This window comes from Lissotriton vulgaris, chromosome 11 (assembly GCF_964263255.1).
Source record: "Lissotriton vulgaris chromosome 11, aLisVul1.2, whole genome shotgun sequence".
Lineage (NCBI taxonomy): Eukaryota > Metazoa > Chordata > Amphibia > Caudata > Salamandridae > Lissotriton > Lissotriton vulgaris.
The window spans coordinates 168,813,387-168,840,815 of NC_141699.1; the positions used below are offsets into that span (position 1 = coordinate 168,813,387).

The 27,429-nt window shown below is 47.9% G+C and overlaps 1 protein-coding gene across 22 annotated transcripts in view; it reads right to left on the minus strand.

Moving 5' to 3' along the window:
• Positions 1-27,429, minus strand: part of ATXN2 (ataxin 2) — a 1,802,199-nt gene that overhangs the window by 1,458,466 nt on the left and 316,304 nt on the right. For all 22 annotated transcript variants that reach the window (XM_086943042.1, XM_086943056.1, XM_086943053.1 and 19 more), the window contains one exon: positions 4,460-4,620. In XM_086943042.1, coding sequence (XP_086799168.1) covers positions 4,460-4,620 — 161 coding nt within the window. The remainder of the gene's footprint in view (positions 1-4,459; positions 4,621-27,429) is intronic.

Sequence of the window (27,429 nt, forward strand, 5' to 3'; positions counted from 1 at the left end):
TGTAGCCAGGTTCTGAGCTGGGATGGTGCAGTGAGCTAAAAAACGGTGATGGATCAAGCCCTGATCTGTTGACTGGGTACGAGTATTCTGCTTAATTCAGATGCTCTGTCCATCACCACCCCCTTTTTCTGAATCGTTTTGTCCACCATAAGCGTGGTAGGGTATGCTCAGACATGAGTCCCTTGCTCACTGCACCATCAGGATTCAAGCAAGCCGGGCCGAAGACGGCTGTAATGCCAGAAACCGGTCCCCGGAAGCTTGTTTCCTTTCCAGTAAAAGAATTGGCTTGGTAGTTTGGTCTGCCCTGTTCCCATGATGCACTGGGCCAGGGACAGACTAATTTGTATGTAGCCAGGTTCTGAGCTGGAATGGTGCAGTGAGCTAAAAAACGGTGATGGATCAAGCCCTGATCTGTTGACTGGGTACGAGTATTCTGCTTAATTCAGATGCTCTGTCCATCACCACCCCCTTTTTCTGAATCGTTTTGTCCACCATAAGCGTGGTAGGGCATGCTCAGACATGAGTCCCTTGCTCACTGCACCATCAGGATTCAAGCAAGCCGGGCCGAAGACTGCTGTAATGCCAGAAACCGGTCCCCGGAAGCTTGTTTCCTTTCCAGTAAAAGAATTGGCTTGGTAGTTTGGTCTGCCCTGTTCCCATGATGCACTGGGCCAGGGACAGACTAATTTGCATGTAGCCAGGTCCTGAGCTGGGATGGTGCAGTGAGCTAAAAAAACGGTGATGGATCAAGCCCTGATCTGTTGACTGGGTACGAGTATTCTGCCTAATTCAGATGCTCTGTCCATCACCACCCCCTTTTTTTGAATCATTTTGTCCACCATAAGCGTGGTAGGGTATGCTCAGACATGAGTCCCTTGCTCACTGCACCATCAGGATTCAAGCAAGCCGGGCCGAAGACGGCTGTAATGCCAGAAACTGGTCCCCGGAAGCTTGTTTCCTTTCCAGTAAAAGAATTGGCTTGGTAGTTTGGTCTGCCCTGTTCCCATGATGCACTGGGCCAGGGACAGACTAATTTGCATGTAGCCAGGTTCTGAGCTGGGATGGTGCAGTGAGCTAAAAAACGGTGATGGATCAAGCCCTGATCTGTTGACTGGGTACGAGTATTCTGCTTAACTCAGATGCTCTGTCCATCACCACCCCCCTTTTTCTGAATCATTATGTCTGACACTGAAGCAGCTAATTTAGCCACCTCTTATGACTCACCCAAATCCAAAATCCAAGTGATCACGGGTCCCCGAAGAGACATTCCCGGCACAAAACCCCGAGAAACCCCGTCCTCACCACCCTACCTAGGGCGCCCATAGAAAAGATTCCCAACAACAAAGAGCTTTTCACCAATTGCTTGCTCATCAACTGCAGGTCGGCTTTGCTGCATGCAACTGAACTAGTAGACGCCATTCTCTCCCATGACATTTACATTGTGTTCATCACAGAGACCTGGCTCAATGAACTAGCATAACCATGCTTGTTCCCCCTGGTTTTTCGATCATCAACAAGGACTGAAAAGACCAAAGAGGGGGAAGGGTAGCTATCATCCATAAAAACTACATGGTCATCACGGAAATAGACTCATAAAAATAAAACTCATTTGAATGTCCCTTAACTAACATCAAGACCAAAGATAATGGAACTTTACGTTGCCATCTTCTCTATCATCCTCCAGCTAACACCTCCGCTTTCGGGGAACACTTATCATGGTGCGCTCTGAGATGCCAATAATCTAATCCTTGGCGACCTTAACCTGTGATGGAATGAGACTAACAACCCGCTAATCCAATCACTGTACAGTTTCCCAAGTGACAATAATATAATCCAGCACTGCACTGAGGAGACTCACTACAAAGGAGCCACCTTTGATGCCTTCATTGCTCAAAGAAACACAATCACAATCAACAGCATTCTACCAGTAGTCTGGTCAGATCACCACATGATCTTATTTCATATCAATCAACTAACGCTCTTTCAAACACCTATGCAAGACCCTCCCAAACGGTTGAGAAACTTCGCCCAGATCCCCGTGGGAATCTTTGAAGAGTGGAAAGGCTCTCTTCTTCCTGACACCAATGACCACCTCTCCACAAATGAACTCGCTGAGTGCTACAACGCAAATCTACTGTCCATGCTCAACTAGCTCCCCTAAAACTAAAAAAGAGCCGAGCCACTCCATGAAGATCCTGGTTTAACTCTGACCTCAACTCTGAAAGGAGAGAACTAAGAGCCCAAGAAAGAAAATGGAGAAATAACCCTACCTCCATCCTTCGTGATCAACTCAAATCAGCCCGTAGGAAGCCCGTAGGAAGTACAACAATCACATCAAAAACAAGAAATCCAGCTTTTTACGCTCGGCGCTAGACAGTGCCAAAAACAGACGGAAGGAGCTGTATAGTATCATTAGACAACAAACCTCCAAGTCCGTGTCCTCCTCCATACATGCTTCCAAAGAACTATTCGATAACTTCGCCAACTTCTTCATCAAACTTTCATTGGACATCAACAACACACACCCCACGAAAAGCATCTTGGCTGGATCGAATGATCTTTCTCCTGGTTCCTCCATTAATTCCTGGCTAAGCTTCCACCCCATTCAGGAAACTGATAGTCAGGCTGATCTCCTCCTCCAAACCCTCAGCGCATGTCCTAGACCCCATTCCTCCCCTACTGACCAAAAAACGGAAACATGCCCTAGCGCCTCTCAGGAGCACAATCATAAACAGCTTCCTGGAAAACGGAATCGTTTCAGACTGCTTTAAAATGGGACAAGTCACACCCCTGTTGAAAAAACCCGGCCTATATATTACGGACCTGTACAACTGCAGACCTGTGTCGAACCTCCCCCTTCTTTCAAAAACCCTAGAAATATGCGTATTACATCAACTAACCCAACACATGGACTACATCAACTTCCTGGATCCCCACTAGTCCGGCTTCAGAAAAGGCTGTAGCCTCAACATCATCGACGATATCCACGGTTCACTAGACTCTGACCAATGCTCCCGCCTCATTCTCCTTGACCTTTTGGCAGCTTTTGACACTGTAGACCACAAACTCCTCATAAGGGCCCTCCAAGAAAGAGCTGGTCTTGGTGAGGTAGTCCTCAAAGGGTTCGCATCTTTTCTGCACAATCGCACTCAAAAAATAAAAATAAAAAACTTCACCTCCGACAAGTCAATAAAGGCGTCCTTCAAGGCTCTGTGCTATCACCGTAACTCTAACATTTACATGGAACCGCTCTCTAAACTACTTAGGAAAGCCAACATACGCTTCCATCTCCACACTGATGACACCCAGATCTATCTGGAAACTACTTCTCTCAAAGACATTCAAAGACTCAATGATGTACTGAGAGACATCCACGACTGACTGACATGCAACCACCTTAAACTAAATCCCGACAAGACGGAGATACTCCTCATCTAGAACAAGGAAGAGAACCCCCAAATTGCGGAATGGTTAAAAGCCATTGATGCGCTCAACAGGACTCTCACTCTAGCAAACGGTCAAATCTCTAGGCATCACCCAAGACCCAAAACTGAACATGACGAGACATTTCAAGAATTCAGCCAAAAGTGCCTTCCTTAACCTCAGACTACTGAACAAAATAAAACCCTTCATTCCGCACAGTGATCTCAAACAGGCCACACAATCACTAGTACTGTCACGACTGGACTACAGGAACGCAGTCCTCTCTGGAGTTCATAAAGTGCATTTGGCTCCCATCAAGACAACGATGCATGCGGCTGCCAGAATGATCACCGGTATCAAGAAATTCAAACATATCTCACCCGCACTCAGAGAACTTAAGTGGCTTCCAGTCTAAATGCGGATCAGCTACAGAACAGCCTGCCTCACCCATAAAGCCCTTCACACCGGCAAACCTAAATACCTGGCTAAAAAACTCAAAAAAGCTGGCCAGACTAGGAACATGAAAAGTTCAAACTCCCTCCTACTCATCCCTCCATAATCTAGAAGAAAAAAGACTGCGGATCGATCCTTCACCGGAAGCGCTGCAAAAATCTTAAACTCCATTCCCCCTCACATCAGAACCATTTCCTTGTTTGTTGAATTCCAAAGACAACTTAAAACCCTAATCCTCAACCGCTCCCTAGGCAGCTAGCGGACATCCAGCTCTGTCCTAGCTTAACAACTCCGAATAACCCAGAAGTCAAATCTGTCCTGCACTACAATGTGTTGCTCTTCTATTGTGCGTTCTTCTTAACATGTTTTCCCTTCTTTTGTGTATATGGGGACGATCGACTATGTATATGGTGATTATCTGTTAGTATCTGCTGTAAAGCACTCCAATACCCTAGGGTCAGACCAGCGCTATAGAAAACTTCTTAAATAAATAAATAAAATAAAAAAATGTTCAAGTCAGGAAAAAGGCTACTTTGCAATTGTGTGAATGTGTGAGCCTAAAACAAATTAAGGTTCAACTTACAACATCTGCATCTAAACCATCAAGATCATCAGTTGTGCTAATGGTAGTACTACTATTGGAGGTGGTGATAGTGGTACTTTCGCCTCCATCCCAAGGTTCCAAGTCCTTCTCCTTGTGTTCTCCATTGACTTTAGAGCTGATGGCAGAATCCGTAAAAGCATCTGTAAAATACAATTGAGTTGCATGAAATGTTCTATTTTACAGTGAACTGATGCAAAAAACAATCATATTGCCTATTTATTTTCAAGAACTACATACAATATTCAGAATGCACAAAAGTCATCTTTAAATGTGTAAAACATTGAGGTTAAATACTGGATAGGGTATAAGATTAACCCCTTCGCTGCTGATGACGAGCTCAGCTCGTCATCAGCCACGGTGGTCGTGTGCGGATGACGAGCTGAGCTCGTCATCTAACGCGGCTTTTGGAAAAAAGCCGCACTGCGGAAAAATAACCGCCGCAGCGATGCGGTTAAGCAGTCCAAGGGGGAAGGGACTAGCTGCCTGCATAGAACAGAATAGAAATTATTCATACCAAGTTTTTCCTTCTATTTCGAGCGCTCAATGCTAGTGACAACTGATTACAATAACTACACCTGAATAACTCATGCTTAAAAGGAGCAAGCCATAGATGTGTACCTCCAACCTGCAACTCACGTGTGGGAAAGAAGTCGTTAACAAATTTTATGTTTAACTGGTCAGCCATCTGCCGTGCACAACTGCGTTTCTAGATTGCTAAACTAGCCTACTATTGATACCATTAGACCTTTAGGCCCTACAGCAGTTCACAGATGTTGTCTTTCCTTTGGATCAGCACTGTGGCAGACTCGCTGGAAGAGGGAAACTAGCTGTAGATATTTAAGGCTTTAAGGATACCCTGAACTGAGAGTAAGTGAAAAAAGTATGCAGAAAGAAATCTTTTCCAGATTCGACTAACTGGTCATGGAAAGAGCAAGGAGCTGCACAGTCAAAAAAATTGGACCACAGCATAGCTCATATCGTAGGCAGAAAATAAAGAGAAGGCAATTAGTATAAAAGGGTGAGGAAAAGCAGGTATAAAAGTAGAAGGATACATTCCTTTTTCTTCACACTGCTGAAACACTTTTCAACCCTACAAAAAATGCGCACACAACAAAATCTTATGGAGAGGTTACTTTTAAATATTAAAAGCATCTACAATTGGCAAGTTATGGCCACAACCTACACCCTAAAGAAACCCAAAACTGAGCATCGTTCCTTTCGAGTTTGAATGCGTGTGAGACTGGTTCTGGTGCGGTCTTGGACCAAAGCCAGCCAATTTCAAAGGTTTTCATTGCTTACAATTTAAAGTAACCAAAACGTTGCTATTGAACTACAGAGGTTTAATGAAGGCACTTTCCCCAATGCTTTCAATTGTTCAAGTGTCTTTCTTTTTGTCACTCTATGCAGGTTTTCTTTAAGATTTTTTCTGTATTACCGAACTGAAATATGTGGTTCCAGAATGGGGCAGCATATCTGATCTGACCTTTCCCTTAGGCAAGTGATGGAATTATCCATGTGTCTGGGTTGTACACTTGAACACTCAATGAATCCATACTGAGCTGCATTTAGCAGTTGAAATTGTTCAAGATAGTCATAACCTGGACACTAAGGTGTTTCTCCAGGATCATGGTGGGTATAGGCAACAAGGGAATGGGTCGTAAGTGGCTTGTTCTGCAGGACACAAATTAGGCTTTTTAAGCAGAGGCTTAACCACTGCCCTTTTCCAATATCGAGGAAAGCACCGAGATGTAATGACTTTATTCAGGATTTCAGTAAGATGGGGGTACAATAATCTTAGATCCTAATTGCAAGACATTAGGAAGGCTAGGTTTAATCGGGGATCCTGAATTAACACTTAGGAGGTAAATGTTCTGTCTGTTTTTGTGTCAAACGAGTAAAACATGGGCCTGCCTTTAGTGGGCAGACTTTTTTGAAGGCTAAATTCAGGCAGAAACTCTACATTAAAAGAATTAGAGGACCCTGAGTATTAACGGTCAAGGTCTTCATAAATATCCAAAATTTTTTAGTAGAAAAAGTTTGCCATTATGTCGCCAAAGTCCTGTGAGGTCTCTATACTAGAAGGAAGAGATAAGAGATTGATCTCTGGTGGATTTAGTTAAATCCTTAATGGCCGATATATATTCTGCCAAAATAGCATTATATGCAATATTTTCATGGAGAAAATAAAGATTATTGCCATGTTCGCTCTTGGCGGCAATAAGCCTGTCTAAGCAGTCTAAGTCTCTTTGAAATCCATGGTGCTGAGGGCATCTTTCTTTGTATAGGAAGGGGCCGTAAACCACAAGGAAAGTTCTATGGCCACTGATTCCATATCCTCGTGAACTTTCCATTTGCAATTATTCAAGGTCTGGCATAGGGCTTCTTCATTAATTCCGTTCCAGTTACTTTTAAGAAGTGTTTTCTTTCCACCAATAGGTATTTCCTGGGAAGAACACCAGGAAAGAGAGAATGGAACAGCAAAGTGGTCTGTCCAGATAAGAGGGACAATATAAGCAACCTTGAGCCAGGCGTCATTAGTAAAAACACCGTCCAAAAGTGTGGCCAGCTTTAAGTGTAGCCTCCGTGACTATATGGGACACCCTTCAGCATGACATTTCTTTAGAGGCAAAAGTGTCCTTAAAGACAAACTCTCCAAATGGAAACTGAAATCCGCCAAGCACTGTGAGGTTACTTTTGCCCTGGTAAAGTTGTAAATAGTGGAGGAGCTTGGATATATAATTAGACCTAAATCCAGGTGGCTTGCAAATTAGAATCCCTTTAAAAGATTCATTGAGCCAAAATTTTAATGAGAAAAATATAAATTGTGGACAGAGTCAATGAGACAGGTATGCTTATTTTTGTATATGACAACTCGCCAATCTCTTGAGGAAGGTATAGTGCAGGAAGCATGGAAGCAGGCAGTGGTTACCCCCCTGCTTAAAAAGCCTTCGCTGGACCCTACTATTCCGGCGCATTTTAAGCCCATATCCCTCCTGCCCTACCCGATAAAAATTGAGGAAAAGGTGGTCAGTAGGTCCTTGTCAGGATATCTGGAAGACAACTGCTTATTGGATAAGGACCAATTTGGCTTCCGCCCAGGCCACGGAACAGAAACTGCATTGGCAACCATGTTGGACACCCTTCGAATGCGAGCCGACAATGGCAACTCCTCAGTCCTGGTGCTGTTGGACATGTCGGCCGCATTCGACGCGGTTAGCCATGGAGTTCTGCTAAGTAGGCTGGAAAAACTGGGCGTAAAGGGCAAGGCCCTGAGCTGGATACAATCCTACCTGACAGGTAGACAACAGGTGGTGACCCTAGCATCCTTTTCATCTCCCAAGTCCCTGGTCAGTCAAGGAGTACCTCAGGGCTCCTCGATCAGCCCTATTCTTTTTAATCTTTATCTGCATCCCTTGATACCCATGATTAAATCCTTCGGTATAGATGTGATAAACTATGCCGATGATACACAACTGGTGTTCTCCTTAGAAGGAAGACAGGCGGTGACCATGGAGACCTTTCAGAAATGCATGAGCAGGGTCTCCAGGTGGCCGACAATAAACTCCCTTCAATTTAATGAGGGGAAGACAGAGGTTGTCTACTGCTCGTCAGCTAAACTGAGTTAACAACCTTCCCATGAGATCAGGCTTGCGCCAGGAGCTGAACCTTGTATCCCAGTTAAGACTGTGCGCAATCTAGGGGTACTGTTTGATGGGGATCTCCAAATGACCTCTCAGACCAATAAAACCATCAGTGTCTGCTTTGGACTGTTGAAAGCGCTCAGACAGATTTTGCCCCTTCTGCCTGATGAGTCTAGACCGCTAGTAGTTAGGAGTGTGATCCTGGCCAGACTGGACTACTGTAACTCCCTATATCTAGGGGCCCCCTTATACATCCTACAGGGGCTCCAGAGGGTCCAGTCTATAGCGGCCAAGCTGGCACTTAAAAGACCTCGCAGTTCCTCCACTACGTTGGCGCTAAGAGATCTACATTGGCTGCCAATTGGGAGTAGAGTTGCTTTTAAGTCCCTATGTATTGTGTATAGAGCCCTGCACAACACAGGACCTATCCCTCTACAGGAAAGGCTCTCCTGGTATAGGCCTACCAGGTCCCTGCGCTCCTCTAGCCAGGGTCTGGCAGCTACTACCAGCATCAGGAGATCGAGGATGGGAGGCAAAGCTTTCTGCATCTCCGCTTCCAGGCTGTGGAACGAGCTTCCCCAGAACATCAGACAAATTGACACCCTACTGGGTTTCAGAAAGAGCCTGAAAACATGGCTGTTCGCCAAAGTCTAATCCCCGTGACTCTATTTAATAGCTCCGACGACTGTTCGCTAAGGATAGCGACATGGATGAACGCCAACTGCCTCCGTTTGAACGGAGATAAAACGGAGGTACTGATTGTAGGGAAGAATCCCTCAGTCTGGTCACACGCCTGGTGGCCTAGCGAATTGGGAGAACTTCCTGTGCCTGCAGAGAAGGTGAAGAACCTCGGAGTCATGCTTGACCCAGATCTCTCAGGTAGAGCCCAGGTAAACAAAGTGACAGGTAAATGCTACAGCACCCTTAAAGTGCTGCGCAAAGTACTTGACCTGCTGCCAATTGAAGCAAGAAAAACCATAGTCCATGCCCTAATATCCCCCCATCTGGACTATGGTAATGTTCTTTTACTGGGTCTCAATCAAAAGAGCCTGCACCAGTTACAATGCATACAAAATTCTGCAGCGCGACTGGTGCTCGGTCTCCCTCGTAGAGCATCGACAAAAAATGCGCTTGCCAAGCTTCACTGGCTCCCTGTCAAAGAAAGAATAATATTCAAAACTCTCTGCTACACACATCGCATTGCCCAAAATAAAGGCCCTAGCTATCTAAGAGGCCTCTTGACCATCCACAGGCCGATCAAAAATCTTAGATCAGCGGGCACGATGCTGTTTAAAATCCCTCGCATCATCAAAGCTAAGATGGGAGGAAAATCCTTCCGCTATTTAGCCACTAAGTTTTGGAATGCCTTGCCAATTCAGCTACGTATGGAGCCATCTGAAACAAGGTTCAGAGCCAGACTCAAAACTCACCTATTTCCCAAAAACTAATCCCCGTTCGCCTGATCTCTTCCTCTAGATGGTTTGCATTTGCAGTCAGCGCGGGGACACAGTTTTGTGCAGCCAGGCGCTTAATAAATGCTTATTAATTAATTAATTAATTATATACGTTATGACAGCTAGTGTATTGTTGTACCATCTGACAACTTCTTGTTTGGGCGCCAGGATACCCGTAGGGTGACAGTTGCGCATTACAAATAATAAATACAATACAACTAGCCCACACACTACTCTACCTGCTCTAGCGCGTTACAAATAATAAACACAATACAACTAGCCCACACACTACTCTACCTGCTCTATCATGTCGCTTGCTAGAGCAGCCTGAAGGAATAGCATCAAATAAGTTGGGGGCAGAACAATCTTTAGCCCAGGTCTCTGGGCTCATGGGTCATAATAAATTCTGCAGGTTCCACTTTATTTTTAATAAGGGACCTAGAATTGATAAGGGATCACAAATAGCTAGCTGTAGTACTAATAGTCCGTTCATCAGAAAGAGAGTGTAAAGAGAATTCCTGAACAAAAGTAGAGGTGGGTGTTGGGGAGTTGAACTGATATTTACACGAAGGACAGCTATTGATATTATTAGAACATAATGTGCTGAAATTCAAAGAAAAAGGACAACTAGGAGGTTGAGATGATTCCGCAATTTTTAAAGGTCATTTTTAGAAAAAGTCAACCCAGAAGTCTCTTCCCTTGTGAAAAGGGGGTTCTGGAGCAAGGCGCAGTCCAGTTGCAAACAGGCTTGACTTTGGCACCGGCGGCACGCTCGCTTTGTGCGTCCCCTCTACCAGACCCACACCACTAGCCTGCTAACCAAGCAGAAAGTACCCCAACAGGAAGCGTGGGCTCTCCCTAGACAATGTCACATTAAGAATAAGTTACTTGAGGTGTATGGCTGAACCGACGAACAAGGTTAAGGCGAGATCGGACAGCTCCTCAACATTGTCATCTGTGTAAATCCTTGCGGGAAGAAGGTCCTGCAGCATTTGTCCTCCCTTCCTGCTCCAGCTGGTGACCCCCAAGTGGTGTTTTCACCTCCCTAGGAGCAGCACACCGGGTCATCGCTCAAAGTTTGAGAGCTGTAAGGCATCGCTGGGCCTGCACTCAAGTGACCTGCATTGCTACAGATTTCGGCATGCCACTTAGGCCTGGCCGCTGTGGTTGCATGAGCAACAGCAGCGCTACGGCACGACAATCCAGCACGCCAGGGTAGACTTGGAGCCCAATGTGGTTCAGTACGAGTGGGGAGCCGATAAGGAAGCAAGTTTTCTCTGGAAGGTGAGCATTTGGTGTTGGGAGCTCCCCCAGCCCTGGGAGGACTAGGAGGCCATACCTTATAAGCAATTAGTGACATTAACTGTGGAGAGTCGAACACTCTTCTACACTGTTTGGAAGCAGATGATCATCTCATGTTTCTTTGCTCTATATTAGTTGGACTGTACAGGGGTTTGGACACATGCTGTGCAAAGTGGCCCTCATGATGGACTGAGGTAGAGGCTCTGAAGGAGGTACGGGGGCCCTGAGATGATGCTGTGGGTGGGACTGCAGTGCCCCCCATAGCTTTCTGCTTCTCTGAGATTAGGTGAGGCAGGTCCTAGAACAATCACATGTGGATGCCCTTCGGTGGGCCTTTGGATACCTCCAACGTTCCCTCAGTTTCCTTTGTCTTGGCATTCCATGGGAAGGCGTGGAGGTGAGCACAAACAATGAGTACACACTCACCACAGACTGCACCCATACCAGACACTGGACTCTCTGGGGAGGTCAACTCCTTGCCCTGAAGAAGCCGCTCTCTTGGATAAACTGGACAGGATACTGGCAGCGACTGTGGAATCCATGGAGGTCTTATCCTCCATTTTGTACTGGAGCAGGCACATATGGTCCCGGGTCACCTCTCCCTCATGCGCCTCGCCACACGATCGCCAGACTTTTAAATTATCGCAATGCAATCCTGACGGCGGCCCGTGAAAAAGGCACTATCCTTTTGGACAATGCAAAGGAGATGTTGTTCCCTCAGAACACCCTCTAGGCCCAAAAACAAAGTGCTTCATTTACACAGGTGAAGAAATTTCATCAACTGGGACTTAAGTACACCTGTCAAGTGATGCATTTTGGACAGCCAGTGGGCCCATTAATTCACACAACCGGAGGCGGCATGGGACTGGGAGGAGATTTTTAACAAACCGGCGTCTGATAATGCCCAGTCTCTGTCCCAGTCTGCCCCCAAGCTGGATCGCATCAGTACCACGGTCTGAAAGCTGTACAGCCAAAAGGCGTGATGCGCCACACCTTCCAACATGCAGAGTCGGAGACAACAGCGAAATGTGGTGGTCTCCTTCCAAGGACTTTAAGCATGGCCGCGGAGTCTGCCATCTCTGGGGAGGATCCCTTGTCAGAAGAACGTGGTTCCGACACTTCTTCCTTGCCGCCATTTACCTCAGTTCATAGCCGATCTAGGATGATCCTTGAGAGAAGTTAGCCTGGCATATGGTGTCACTAGTTCTAGTGGCACCTTGCACCAGTCTAAATCGACCCTTATTGATGGTGGTTATAAAGTTAACCTTATAGACAAGCTATCCTAGTGGTAGCATGGACCAGCAGTCTTAGGCTAAAACTTCAGAGAGCATGTGAAGCCAGTTGTTTTACCAATGATAATCCCTTGAGTACCAAATGAAAGGACACCACACAAGGTATATATCAAATATATATGTATTTATTTCTAACACAACCCCTCTGCACTCTTTATGATATCAGAGGTCAAAGTACATCGCAAGTTAATTAGCATACGATAAGTTGCACAATATACAGTAATGCCCTAGGTGCCTCACGAACCATATGCTAAAATAGTGGTATAAGAACCACGACAGAAATAGTGAGTAGGCCTAAGGCCTAGAGAATCGCTGGGGCTACACTAGACAACCAAAGGTTATGGAGTAGGAGACCCACGGGAGACGCGTGCAGTGTCTACACAGTCGCGAGTTACCATTGACTTATAATGGAACGTAAAAGTTACAAAGTTACAGTTTTAGGGCACTTCCGGATGGACTACGACAAAACCCCTTTAGACTAGGACACTTTGAGAGTCAAGAGCCACGGGAGCACCGGAGTACTCATGTTACCTCACCCAGTGAAGCCGGGTGCATAGGTGCTTTTTTGGTGTCGGGTTTCGTCTGTGTTTTCTATGGAGATCTGCAAATAAGTGATGCAGGCAACCAGAGGAAAAGTGTCCGGGTGGATCCAAGGGTGGATCGAGGAGCTGAAAAATCTGAAGCAGAGGAGACAGAGTCTGGGTCACTAGCCAGTGACCAGGAAGGTACCAGGAAGGAACCAGGCGATGTAGAGTTGATTACAGGTGAATTGGAGATGCTTGTCTCTGCAGCCACAAGGACCAGGAGGTGTCGACGACGACCAGGAGCTGGATTCGAGCAGTCCCATGAAGGCTCTAGTGGACTGCGGCGTCGGAATCCGGATTGGACCCAACAAGCCTTGGCAAATGCAACCCACGCAGGAAGTAAAGATTGGCTTTGGTGCAGACCAGCAAGGTCTGATTAGTTTCACCTTTGCAGGGAAGCTGGAGCAAGCCTGGAGCAACCAGGAAAGCAGTTTAGTTTCAAAGGAAAGGCTTCAGAGGGCTAACTAGCCAGCGGGGCTAGCAACCGGGAAGACGCGTTGAGCTGAAATGCAAGAGCAGGCACCAAGCGGCACTCGTGGAGTGTGGAGGGCTGATCTTTGGTGAAAATGCGCTCGGGTCTCGTACCCCACTGCACAACTGCGGGTTACCTCAGGAGTCGATGCAGTTAGCAAAATGCTGGATGTCCAGGGTGTCCGGTCCCACGTCTCTTGAGTCCGCCACGGGTCTTAGCTTTGCTGTGGATGTGGATCGGAGTCAGAGAAGTCTGGAAGTAATGTTCCTGTGTCGCTGAGTCTTCGGGTTCCGGCAGGAGCGTCGACAAAGCAGACCGGCAAGTTACTGGTGGTGCCTGTTTGCACAGGGAGGTCACTCCTTGACAACAAGGGAGATGTCTTCAGTCTTCTAGTCAAAATAGAACGTCGAAGGTCCAAGAGTTCTGTATCAAAGTTTCTTTCCAGGATAATCTAAAGTACTGGGGACATAGCTCCTATCTTTATACTGATTTTAGGGGCTGGATTACCTGCTAGCGCCCTCCTATGGGTGGACCTGGGAAGGGGGTGGTTACACCCCTTTCCCTTAGTCCAGCTTCCCGCCAGAGCGGGGCTGGAGTGCCCCAGCAACTGCTTTGAACCGGGCTATGCATGGAGCACCTTGTGTGCCCCAGGCAGTGTCTCAAAACGCATTGCTGAATGTAGCCCTCAATGCCCCTATACACAAAACCCTGTCTGGGGAGGTGCTGGCACCTCCCTGGACAGGAAGCCTATTGTCCAAGCCGTCCTTGATGGAGTTTCTCCCAGCAACAGGAGATCAGACTCGTGTCTGTGGCAGCAGCATCCATTTTGTGATGCTGAGGCTCTATTTTACTTTAACCGGGGTTAACAGTAACTACATGTCTTCTCCCTCTAGAAAGGTGGAATGCTACCCCCGCCGCCAGGACTGGCAGGGGGGTAATAATCCAAAGTGTTTGACACCTTACACAACATGTTTTGATAAAGCCAAACCAAAGTTGGCATTAACCGCGAGGATTATAATGTACTTAAGAGTATATGGTATGGCTACATCATAGAACAGCTATAAGTAGATGGTGCCGAAAGCTGCAGAGGGGCTCAGCTCATGCGGAGTAACATGGTACATCCAAGAAGGTATACACCCGTTACAACGCATATTTTACTCCGCACTACCATTACAACGCGACTTTTACTCCGCATACCATTACAACGCATTGCGCTGGGGGGCGCTCTAGGATAGGGAATAAGTATAATTTACTATCCAACACCTTCCCTAGGGTCCACGGGGACTGGAGTTAGAATAGTAAATTATACTTACCACTATCCAGCACCCCAAAGCGCTATGCGTTGTAATGGTATGCGTTGTAAAAGTCGCATTGTAACGGTATGCGGAGTAAAAGTATGCGGAGTAACATGGGACATCCACACAAAACCAAGCAATCTGCCCCCAGGATTGTTAAGGCCTGCCATAGGAGTGATCAGCCTGTGGTGTCAGTTTAGATGGCCAGCCAGGGGTGGCATAATACATGCTGCAGCCCCTGGTAGGCCTTGGATGCACCTATGCCCTGGGTACCTATGGTACACTATACAGGGGCTCACAAAGGTGACCCAAATTCCAATCTGGTATGTACCTAAAGTACATGGTATCAATTTAGAGAAAGAACAGCTGGGTTGTGGGTCTGATTAGCAGTCCCACAACCACACTAAAGTCGAAAGACCAGAAAATCACAGCAAAAAATGGGGGTGACCATAGGAAGCAGACCCTACTTTCCTACAATCCTCACAACACGTGATTACCCTCAACGGCTGCCTCCATGCTGCTCCTTTTGAAATGGGCGTTGCTAGCCTTGGGCTCTCGTCATGTTTTCAGGGTAGTCCAAGGGTCCCCTAATGGCCCGCTGGTACCTGACTCCTATGTTGCTGGATTCACCAGCACCCGTTCATCATTCGACTTTTTGGCAGGACATCCCACTCTGCGTTAGCCCCCATAGCGTCGTTGTTCCCTGGGCACTTACGTCTCGCAAACGGTTAGGGTCTTGTCATGTTTTCCCCTTCCTCTTCCTCTATTTAGTTGTTGTGCTCTATATTTTGATTGGATGGTGGTGTTTTGTTCTGTCCTGTGGATGCTTTTTGCATTACAGTAAGCTGTGGGTTCTGGCTGTACGATTACGATGCAGTATACTTCCCTAATCTCTCCTTGATTTGTAAACTGCATGAGTTTCCACCTCCCCTGAAATTCACTACTCCCTTTCAGGCTGGACGTAGTTCATGTTAACCTCGATTGCCATTCTGTGCACATCAACTGCTCCCTTAGCAGCCACCCAAGGAACATAGGTGATGTGTATGCTCCTCACACCAATCAATTGGCCTATTGGGCCCTGATGACGACCTTACTTGTGGATTGGCCAACAGGTGGAGGGATTTTAATCAAATTCTGGATGTTCCCCTTTGAACGCCCCCTTTTCCTCAATCCCATTTACATCATAATGCTGACATGCTCCGACAGTGGTTGGTTCATTGGGCCTTAGAAGACCCATGGTGCCCTAGGGACACTGCTCGTAGAAAGTTTTCCTTTTACTTTCCAGTCATAGATTGCATTCCCGATTAGACTGTTTTGTTTGTGCTGTGTCCCTTCATAAGCACCATGACCTCCATACACTATCAACCTCAGGGATTTTTGGATCATAATTTGTTAGTTAAGATGGTGGCGTGGAGAGTTCTTCCCTCCCCATTCTCTACTTGGAGACTCTCGGATCCAATGCTGGAGGACTCAGTGTTCCGTCAGACGGTCTTTGACAACACTGGCACCTTCTTTCAGGACAATGCTGGGACTTCCTTCTCACGTTTGGTACAGTGGGAGGCCTTTAAGGTTGTCACAAAAGGGTTCTGCATTAAAACTATAGTTGGGGGTTCGGGGGTGCTTACAAAGGATACAGAGAAGGCTGAATTGACCCTACTGAAGCGAGTAGTGGTGCTCTCCCCCGGCCAAATTAAGTGAGTCAGGGGAGGAGGCACTAAACACTTAGACACTGTTGGACTGCCCCAGCGCCACAACCATGCCACCTACTTAGCTAGGATTAACAATGAAGGGGACAAGTCTAGTTGCCTATTGGCACGTTTAGTTCCCCCCTCCCGCCTACCTGATTCTATCCTGCAAACTTTCACATTCCACGTCGGAGGGTGGGGGGGGGGGGGTCCGCTCATATGGAGACTGTCATAAACACTGCCTTCAACAGGCACTATAAAACCTTAACATGCTGCCCCTTCATCATCTATTGATATCCAGTTTAACCTTTTGTAGCCCACATTTGACTTCCTCCGAAGGCCCGGCAGTCTCTTGACATGCCTATTCTATCCTCCGAGATTCTTTTGGTCCTGCTGGCCTGGTTTTGTGGTACAATCCTGAGTACAGATGGCTTACTGGATGAATTCTACTCCCAGTTTGCTCCACAGCTGGCCCTCCAAAATATGGATTTTATACAAAGTAGTTTTTTCAGAGATCTTCTTCCCTCGACTCTTAATACTGTACTGATCTATACACTACTAAAGCCACAAAGATTATACAGATTTAGCGCTCTATTGCCCACTTTCTATTTGGAATAGGACAATAAAATCTTAAAATACTCGCTTGTCGCTTATTACCAGAACCTCCAGGTTTAATTCAAGAGGATCATAAGGGATTCCGTACCCAATGCGTTTTGCATTTCATTGGAGAAAGCCTTTAGCTCCCTGCATTGGGATTCCATACATATAGTGTTTACATTATTCTGGATAGGTTCAATCTGGCAGAAATAGATATAAATTCTATACTTAGCCCCTTCGGCTCCAGTAAATTCTCAGAGGTATGTTTCAGCACCATGGATCATGAGTAGTGGCACCAGACAAGTTTGCCGGCATTCATTCTAATTGTTTTCCAAGCCTTTGGTGGACTGGCCTTGCTTTCTGGGATGACTTCGGGAATACCAGTACATGGTGCCACTCACATAGCGTCTCTATATGCAGATGATCTCTGTGAGAAGTTGGCCTGATATTCAGTGTTCACTATTCTAGTGATCACTATGTATCAGTCCAAACAACCCTTATGGTGATTGGTTGTAAGTCAACCTTATAGACCAGCTATCCTAGTAGCATGGATACGAGCAGTCTTCGGGCTAAACTCTAGAGATACCATCACATATACCCCTTGAACACCAAGTGAAAGGACACCACACAAGTGTTATGAAAATAAACAGTGTATTTATTTAGATCACAACAGCCCTGTACTCTTTATGAGGACAGGGTACTAAGCACACAACAAAACTCTTACGAAAATACTTTAAGTTGCACAATTTGCACAAATGCCCGAGGGGCACGGAAAACCATATACTATGGAAATGAATGCGAAATTACTAGCAGGTAAGTACTGGACTAATAGGCTTTGGAATCGCTAGGACTACGTTACTGAACCTTAAGATTACTAGTAGGAGGCCTAGGGGACTCGGGTGCAGAGTGTGCACTCTCACGCGGGATGCGGGACAAAGTCTATGGGAGCTAGTAAAAGCAAAGTTAGTGTTCTCGGGCGAACCCGATTAGGTAGGTCGAAAACGATAGTGACTCTGGACCCTTGGATAGTGAGGCTATGCTGGGGCACCGAAATGCCGAAGTTACCTAGCCCAGGGGCTGCGGCTGCATAGGTCTGAAAAGACGTCGGGAATCCTCGTTGACGAACCAGGAGCCTGAAGAAAGAGTTGCTGGCAGGCGACCAGTGAAGATTGTTCGAAGTGATCCAAGCCTGGATCGAAGATGGATGACACCTGAAAGCAGAGGGGACCAAGTTCGTGACCACTAGCCAGGGATCAGATGGCACCAGGAGGGCACCGGATGGTAGTCACCTCGACCAGGTGAGTGGGCGAAGCTGGGCTCTGCAGTCTCACGGACCAGGAGGCGTTGTCGCGACCAGGATGGAGGTGCGAGCTGTCCCACGATGGTTGATGCGGTCGACGTCGCTGGACCCAGGATTGGAGCAACAAGTCTTGGCAAATTCAAGCCCACGCGGTGGACCTAAAATGGCGTCTGGAGCGGACCAGGAGGGTCCGGGGTGCTCCTCTTTTGGAAGGGAGCAAGGGCCAGTCTGGAGCAACCAGACCAGCAGTGGTGATGTCGTCGGGCGTCGTCGGGAAGGCCACAAGCCAGCGGGCTAGTAGCCAGACAACGCGGTGAGCAGCAAAAAGCAGAAGGGCCCCACGCAGATCTCGTGGATGCTGGGAGGCTGGACTTCGGTGCTGGAGCTGCTCAGGGCCGGGGCTTCTCGGACCCCAAAGCACTCACCAGAGGATCCCTCGCCGGTCGTGCTGGATAGAAGTCGTGCAGTTCTGATGATGGCCGGTCCCTCGAGGTCTCGTCGCACCTACGGTTCTCAGCTTAGCTGTAGAGGTAGGTAGAGGTCAGAGGTGCCAGGGAAGCCGGGTCTCGTCGAGCTGGTCAGTCGGATTCCAGAGGAAGGACGTGCAGCAAACCGCAGAGTTCTTAGATGGTGCCTGCAGGTGCAGGGTGACTACTCCTTAGTCACAAGGGAGAAATCTTGAGAAGAGTCGAGAGTTCCTTTCGTGGAAAGTAGTTTCTTGATTCAAAGATGATTAATTTGGAAGGGTCCCCGCTCCTGCCTTTATCCTAAAGAAAGGGGTGGGTACGCGACTAGGTCCTGCCCTAGGGGTGGGACCAGGAAGGGGGGTGGTTACACCCCTCTCCCATGCCGGACCTTCCCCAGGCCAGGGGCTGGTGTGCCCCTGGAACTGGTTCTAGCCGGCAGATGCGTAGTGAGCAGCGGGGTGCCACTTGCAGTCACCTTCCTGTAAAGCCCTGCCTACCCAGGATACACAAAACCCTGTCTGGGATGGTGCTAGCACCGCCCCTGACAGGAAACCCTTTGTCCAAGCTCCCCTCGCTGGAAGGACTCCCAGCTGCAGGGGGTCAGACTCGTGTCTGTGGTGGCAGCATCCATTTTGTGATGCTGAGGCTTGAGTTAACTTTAACCGGGGTTCACAGTTACATACATGTTGTGTCCCTCTAGAAGGGTGGAATGCTAACCCCGTCGCCAGAATTGGCGAGGGGTTAGTATTCCAATTCGTATGACACCTTACTCGACATGTTTTGATAAAGCGATACCAGAGATAGCATTTAACCGCGAGGATTATAATGCACTTAAGAGTATATGGTATGCGTTATCATGGAACAGCTATTAGGACTTGGTTCCGCAAGCAGCAAACAGGCTCAGCTCATGCCAGAGCACCATCTCACACGATTCCAAGCACTCTGCCTTCAGGATTGTCAAGGCCTGGCATAGGAGTGACTGATAGGAATCTGTGTGTTTATTTTAGGGTTAGATATAGGTATACTATATCTAAAGCAAAGGGTGATTACACCACCTTGCCCCAGCTGTCGTGCAGCCAGTTGTGTCAGATTTAGATGGCCATCCAGGGGTGGCATAATACACGCTTCAGCCCCTGGTAGGCCCTGGGTACACCTATGCCCTGAGTTACAGAGTCTGATAAGGTGGCCCAGTACCAATTGGTTAATGCACCTAAGGTACACGTGTCAATTTTAGAGCGAGAGCAGTAGGCCTGGGGTCCTGATTGGCATGGCCCCAGGTCAACTAAGTCGGAAAACCAGCAAAACACCAGGCAAAAAGTTGGGGGCAACCATAGTCAGGTATCCACCTTCCTACAATCTCCTACTGTATGTCCGAGATGAACAAGTTACTTACCTTCGGTAATGCTTTTTCTGGTGGATACAGTATCTGCCTGTGAATTCCTCACCTTATGAATATCCCCTGCGCCAGCACTGAGCGGAAATTTTTCCTAGCACTCCACGCCGACGAGGTCGTCGCAATGCCATGGCTCCGCAAAGAGGACCATGTCGGCGTGATGACGTCAGTTCCACCCATTTTGTCCGTGCCACCGAGGTACAACGGGCGGACCAAACAGAGACAATTCATACATAGTACACAGAATTCACACAAATACACCCAATGTAAATTGAAATAAGAAAACAAAGAAAGCTCACATTTCAAATAAGCTCACATATAGACAAATAGAGGGGATACATAATGACAATATGAAATCACCAAACTAACCAACACCTCTTTTTAAGGTATAAAAGGGTGGACAACTGGGAGGCGGTGGGTCAGTGAGGAATCCACAGGCATATACTGTATCCACCAGAAAAAGCGTTACCAAAGGTAAGTAACTTGTTCTTCTGATGGATACATCTGCCTGTGGATTACTCACTTAAAGAACAGAATCCCACAGCAGTCCCACTCTCGGAGGAGGGTGTCCACCCTTCTATACCAAAATATCTTGCAAAACAAAGCGTGCAAAATGGCCGTCCCTCCTCACCTCAGAATCTAAGCAGGAATGTTTTGCGAAAGTTTGTAGGGAGGCCCAAGTTACAGCCTTACAGATGTCCAACACAGGAACACCCCTAGACAAGGCAGAAGTAGAAGATTTAGCCCTGGTGGAATGAACTCTAATGCCTTCAGGAGGCTCCTTACCATCCAGAGCGTAGCAGATCTTGATGCACAAGATGATCCACCTGGATAAAGTGTGCTTGAGCACCGCCTTGCCCTTCATACGTCCAGCATAGCCCACAAAGAGATGATCATCCTAACGGAAGTCCTTTGTTCTATCCAAATAGAAACTTATCGCCCTCTTTAGATCCAAGCGATGAAGCCTCAGCACAACTCTGCTGGGCCAAATGAAGCGAAAAACAAATAGCATCAGAAAGATGAGCTTTCAAGGGATCAATAGACTTCTCTCCACACCATTTAACAAATTTTGACCACCTGTAGGAGTAGATCGTCTTGGTGGAGCTCCACCTGGCCGATAAAATAACGTCCACCACGTCAGGCGGGAGAGAAAAGGAATTCAGGTTGCCCCGTTCAATCTCCAGGCATGAAGGTGCAAGCTCTGGAGGTGGGGGTGTAGAACCTGCTCCTTAGTCTGCGAGAGGAGGTCTACCCTGAGAAAGAGAGAGAGCGAGACGGAGCGGAGGGTGCGACGAGAGGTGAAGAAGGTCCGTGTACCACACCCTTCTTGGCCAATCCGGGGCAATCAATATAACTTGGGCCCAGTCTTGGCGAATCTTTGTCAGGAGTTGTGAGCTTCAACTCAACTGAAATGCATCCCCCAACCCTCCCTGCTCTGAAACTGGAGACTGCAGAATGATGGGCAGTGCGCGTTCGAGAGTGGCAAACCGGTCTCCACTCGTGGTCGGCGGAGAACTGCCGACAAACTGTACGCATACACGTTCAACACCCCGGCAAGATGATTTGCCATCAAACAAATCCGATGATCGTGAGCCCAGGACCAGAGCCGCAACGCCTCTCTGCAGAGACGGTACAACCCTACTCCTCTCTGCTTGATGACATACCACATCGCAGCAGTGTTATCAGTCAGGACATGAACCAACTGAACGCGGAGGGAAGGGAGAAAGGCCTTCAGCGCCAAACGTATCGCCCACAATTCGAGAAGGTTGATGTGAATCAACCTTTCCTCTGGAGACCAAAGACCCTTGATCTCCAGATCTCCCAGATGAACACCACACCCCAGGGTAGAGGCATCGATTATCACTGTGGCCACAGATAGAGGAAGATGAAAAGGTTTTCCTTGAGATAGATTGTCCTCCACGCTCCACCAAGACAGATCCGCTGCAGCTTCTCTGAAGACCCTGACTGACTCCTTGAGATCCCCATTGTGCTGATACCACTGCCTGAGGAGACACCACTGGAGCGCCCTCATGTGCCAGCATGCATGGATGACCAACAGGATGCAGGAAGCGAACAGACCGAGCACACGAAGATCCTTCAGAACTGGAACAACTGCTCCATTGTAAAACAGAGGAATCATTTCCTGAATGCCAAGAATCCTTTGCGGAGGCGGAAAAGCTTGTGGTATCCAGTAATGCCCCTATGAACAGGTTGTGCTATGAGGGCACCAGGTGAGACTTGGGTACATTTATCGAAAAACCCAATTTGTACAACAGTTGGGTCGTTACCTGCAGATGACGCACCATCTCTGGAGACTCTGCCTTCAGAAGCCAGTCGAGGGGTAGGGGAAAACCTGGATCCCTAAACTCCTGAGATGGGGAGCCACCACCGCCATCACCTTGGTGAAGACTCGAGGTGCAGTAGTAATACGAAACGGAAGGACCGCAAACTAGTAATGTTGCGACCTAATCATAAAACGGAGATACTTCCTGTGCGACTTCAGGATTTGGGATGTGAAAATACGCATCCTGCAAGTTGATGGACACCATCCAGTCCTCTTGTTTTAGCGCCTGAAGAAGCTGCGCTAGGGTGAGCATCTTGAACCTCCCCTGCTTGAGAAACAGATTCAAGATTCTAAGGTCCAGGATAGGACGTAACCTGCCATCCTTCTTGGGAATCAGGAAATACTGGCAGTAGCATCCCTGACCCCTTTCCTGCTCCGGAACCACCTCTATTGTGCCCTTTTGTAACAGGACAAGAACCTCCTTCTGAAGGAGAAGTAAATGATCCTCTGAGCAAAACCATTGGCAAGGAGGATAAGGAGGAGGGAATTCCCTAAAGGTAGGTAACTATTGTTCTTCTCCAGTATTGGGGTATCTTCCATAGAGTCACATGCCTGAATCAGAGTAGAAAGCAGTACATCCAAATAATGCTCGTAAAATTCTACTTGTAACATAATCATATGTACAAGAGACATTATGCAGTAACATACATAGAAGTTCTATAATATATGTAAATATATAAATATAGGGCAATGTTTATATAAATAATAAGCATAGCTGATATGTGTCTGACAAACAGTAAAGGGGAGGAGGGAAGAACAGAGGCTCACCTTATTAAAAAAAAATTACGGAGAACCGCTTGTCTCACAGACGCATCTGCATTACTGGCAGCTTCCAAACAGCAGTGCTTGGTCAAGTGTGTCTGCTGGACCATGTTGCAGCTCTGCAGATTTGATGAAGAGGCACACCAGCAAAAAGAGCAGTAGAGGAGGAGATTGTTCTGGTAGAATGTGCTCTTGGAGTTGTTTGTAATGGTCTTCCTGCTTGCTGATGACAGAAACAAATTGCAGCAGAAATCCAACAAGCTATGGTCTGTTTGGATATTGGGTGTCCCTGGTGTATCCTTCCATAGGACACAAATAGCTGGTCAGATTTACGGATTTAAGCAGTCAGTTGTAAATAGAATTTGAGACATCTCTTAATGTCAAGGGTATGCAAAGACCTTTCCACAAGTGGTTGAGGATTAGGAAAGGAAGTCTTTAAAATGATTGGTTCGTTTAAATGGAAGTCCGAATGTACTTTAGGCATAAAACTGGGTTAGTACGTAGCACTACCGAGTTTGAAGTGAATAAAGGAAAGGCGGATTAATAGTGAAGGCTTGAATGTCATGATTCTCCTAGCTGATGTTAAAGCTAACAGCAGAGACACTTTCCACAACAGAAACTTCAAATCTACCCTATGAATAGGTTCAAAAGGGTGTCGCATAAGTTGTGCAAGCACCATGCTAAGATGCCAGGATGGAGGTGGACGGCGAATAGGAGGAAACATCTGAAACAATCCTTTGAATAAATGTTGAATGATCCTAGCTGAGTGAAGAGAATTGAAACCATCTTGTCGATATTTTGAAATAGCCGCTAAAAATACCTTCAGAGTAGAATGGGAAAGGCCTGATCTTGCCAATTGCCAAGAAGGTGGCAGTCGACGGTGAGTTTCATCGGACTCCTCATCATCCTCCCCATAATCAGTAATTGTTCAGGTAACTCCAGAGGTACCTTAGTAGGGAAAATATGCAGTGCAGAGAGGGCCGCCAATGAAAAACCACGCCTGTGCAGCAAGGAAGATGCTGTTGCCAATGGTGGTAACGAATAGTTTCTTACCTGTCGGTGTAGTTTTGCAGCTTGAAGATCTTTCTGGATTCACTATGCTGTGCATATTCCGCGGTCTTGTGGTTGGGTCCGGATTCGTAGTCTTTTCTTTGTTTTTTTTTTTTTTTGTAGCCCTTGTGGGCGTCGGCGTCACACCTCCTCGGGTGCATTTCCGGTGACGTCGGCATGCTTCCTGCGGAAGCTCCCACTCTTGGGCGCCATCTTCAGATTCTTTTTTCCGCGGTCGGGTCTGGATCTTTCGCGTTGGGCTCCAGACATTTTTGGAGAAAGTACTGAAAAGGTTTGAAGTTGGAGAAGATATTGGAAGAAGAAGACTAAAGAAGACTTCGCAGACGATTGACAAAGAGAAAAGAAGGAGAAAACCTCGAGAACTTCGACGATCGTCGACGTCCACGCGATCAGGGAGGCCTGAACGCTCGAGGATGGACAACACGCCGTTCAAGTTCTGCCCGAACTGCAGACACAAGTACGCGCAGAAAGACCAGCATCCGGTTTGCAACCTTTGCCTACCGGTAGAACACAGAAGCGAGGACTGCAACGCCTGCTCCGTCTTCGCCCCGAAGACCCTTCGTGTGAGGAAGAGCCAGAGGGTAGCACACGCCACCCTCGAAGGAAAAGCCCCGACGCCATCGCTGTACGAGCTGGGGATGTCATCGGAGGAAGAGGACAACGCTGCCGCCGAAGACGACAGCTGCACGGTCGTAGAGACCGATTACAAGAAGACACCTGATAAGGTAGGAGACTCGACATCCCACAAGAACACGAGAGACTCTGAGTCTCGAAAGTATGAGGGCAAGAGCCCGAAGGCGCCGACGCAGCGACATCTGCCGTCCGCGACCACACACAGGCCCAGCGGATCCTCGGACAAGGAGTCCCTGGCACGGGTAGCTGTTGAACAGCAGAAGGCGTCTAAGATCGTCGCCGAAAGGCACCGATCGACGTCGAGGGAGAAAGACCCTAAAGCTTCGGCGCCGTCCAAGGACCCGAAAGCCAGTTCGACGTCCAAATCATCGACACCGAGAATCTCGCCGCCGAGCCAGGCGACGAAGAGAGGGGCCGAACGTTCCGAAGCCGAAAACGCGGCCGAGATGGAAAGGAAAAAACGTCGGCTAGAAGCCGAAATGGCAAGCCTCTTGCAGCGGAGAAAAGATTTCGCCGCCGAGATGAGTGCCTTCACGATTCCACACAAGACCAAGCACGCCGTGCTAGATCTGGTCGAAGAGGAAGAAGAACATGTCGACGGACATGGGCCTAGCGCCGAGATGGTCGACGACCAGGAAGGTGAAGAGAATCCCTACGAGGATTACAGCTATGAGGAGGAAGAGGGCAGTAGGTTGGACGCTGAGTCGGCCACCTCTGACCCACACGAGGAGGATTACCTAGATGTCGACACCGAGAGCCCGGAAGAGGCGGTCGACACATACCCCTCGAGGCCCTCGCCGCCGGACGACATCGGGCATACAACTCGGCAAAACAATCTGCCTCAGCTGCATTCAAGCTAAAGCTCGACGAGGAAAGGCAGAAAGCAGACTTCCTGCTAGAGACTTTGCTCTCAACACAAACAAGAAGCCAGTTCCTTCCAATGCTCGAGAGCGTCTTGGCTCAGGGAAAGGAAGCATTCAAAGAGCCCGCAACATGCAAGGCGGTAACTCCCAGAACAGAGAAAAAGTACAAATACTCCTCAAAGGACCCGGCCTACATTCGAGGCGAGGTCTCCGCAGACTCCATTATCACGGCCACAGCTAGGAAGAGGGCGAGCGTATCCACTACCTCTGGCCCACCACCGGATAAGGAGAGCAAGAGGATGGATCTGGTGGGGAGAAGGATCGAACGGAATGCTGCGACCCACTGGCGCATGGCTAATTCCAACGCCATGATAAACAGACACATGTACCAGATCATGGAGGGGCTGGGGCAGTTGGTGAAGGACCTACCCCATGATGCCAGGCAGAAGGCCGAAAAATTGGTCGAAGAAGGTAAAAACGCGGCAAATTCTTGCCTTAAGACGGCCCTGGACGGAGCAGACACCGCCAGCAGGCTCATGATGATGGGTGTCACGGAAAGGAGACACGCCTGGCTCAGGATCTCAGGGTTCAAACCCGAGGTGCAACACAGTATCCTGAACACACCGTTCAACGGCGAAACGCTTTTCGGAGCACCAGTTGACGAGAAACTCTGCCAACTCAAAAAAGATAACGAGACGGCAAGATCCATGGGGGCATTGCAGTTCAGAGGCAACAAAAGAGGCACCCCGTCACGGAGGCCCGGCGGGAGAGGTGGAAACCAGCCAGGTACATCGCACCAGGCTTTCCAGCAAACGCACCAGGCAGACTTCCAGGCTCAGCAAGATCAGCAGAAGCAGTCCTGGCAGTACCAACCAAGAGGTCAGTCCTTTCGAGGGAGAAATGGACGTGGCCAGAATAGAAGAGGGGGACAGCAGCCCACCTCGAAGTGACTTCAAAGACCTCCGGGTGCCCGACCACAGAAAAGATCCCTGGGGGCACCACGTACGAAGGGGTCAGGACAAGCTAAACACCTACGACCACATGACACCAGTGGGAGGAAGATTAAAGTTTTACCTCCAAGAATGGAGAGAAATAACATCAGACAAATGGATCCTAAACATTATCCAATTCGGATACTGCTTGGAGTTGGAGAAAAAGCCAACAAGCAGAAAACCAAGGGGAAAGCCACCAGCAAGAGAACAGCTGGCGAGGCTTCAGGAAGAAGCACAAGAACTTCTACAAAAACAGGCCATAGAAAGAGTTCCCTTCAAGGAAAGAAACAAGGGAATATACTCAACGTACTTCCTAGTACCAAAGGTAGACGACAAAATGAGACCCATCCTAGACCTGAGGTTCCTCAACAAATTCATAAGAACACAAAAATTCAAGATGACCTCCATGCAGGAGGTGCTACCGCAATTGCAGGTCGGAGACTTCATGGTCACGATAGACCTCAAGGACGCCTACTTGCACATACCGATGAACGAGAAGCACAAGCATATGCTCAGGTTCACAATCGGAGGTGGCCACTACCAGTTCACAACGCTAGCCTTCGGACTAAAATCAGCACCGAGGGTATTCACGAAGTGCCTTGCGGCAGTCGCAGCGCACTTACGAAGACAGGGGATACACGTATACCCTTACCTGGACGACTGGCTGGTGAAAGCAAACTCGTACCAGAAGTGCAAGCAACATGCACATACAGTGACGAGCATGCTCATAAACCTGGGGTTCTCCGTCCATTGGAAGAAATCGTCAATGGAGCCGGAGCAAGTGAAGATCTTCCTGGGGGCA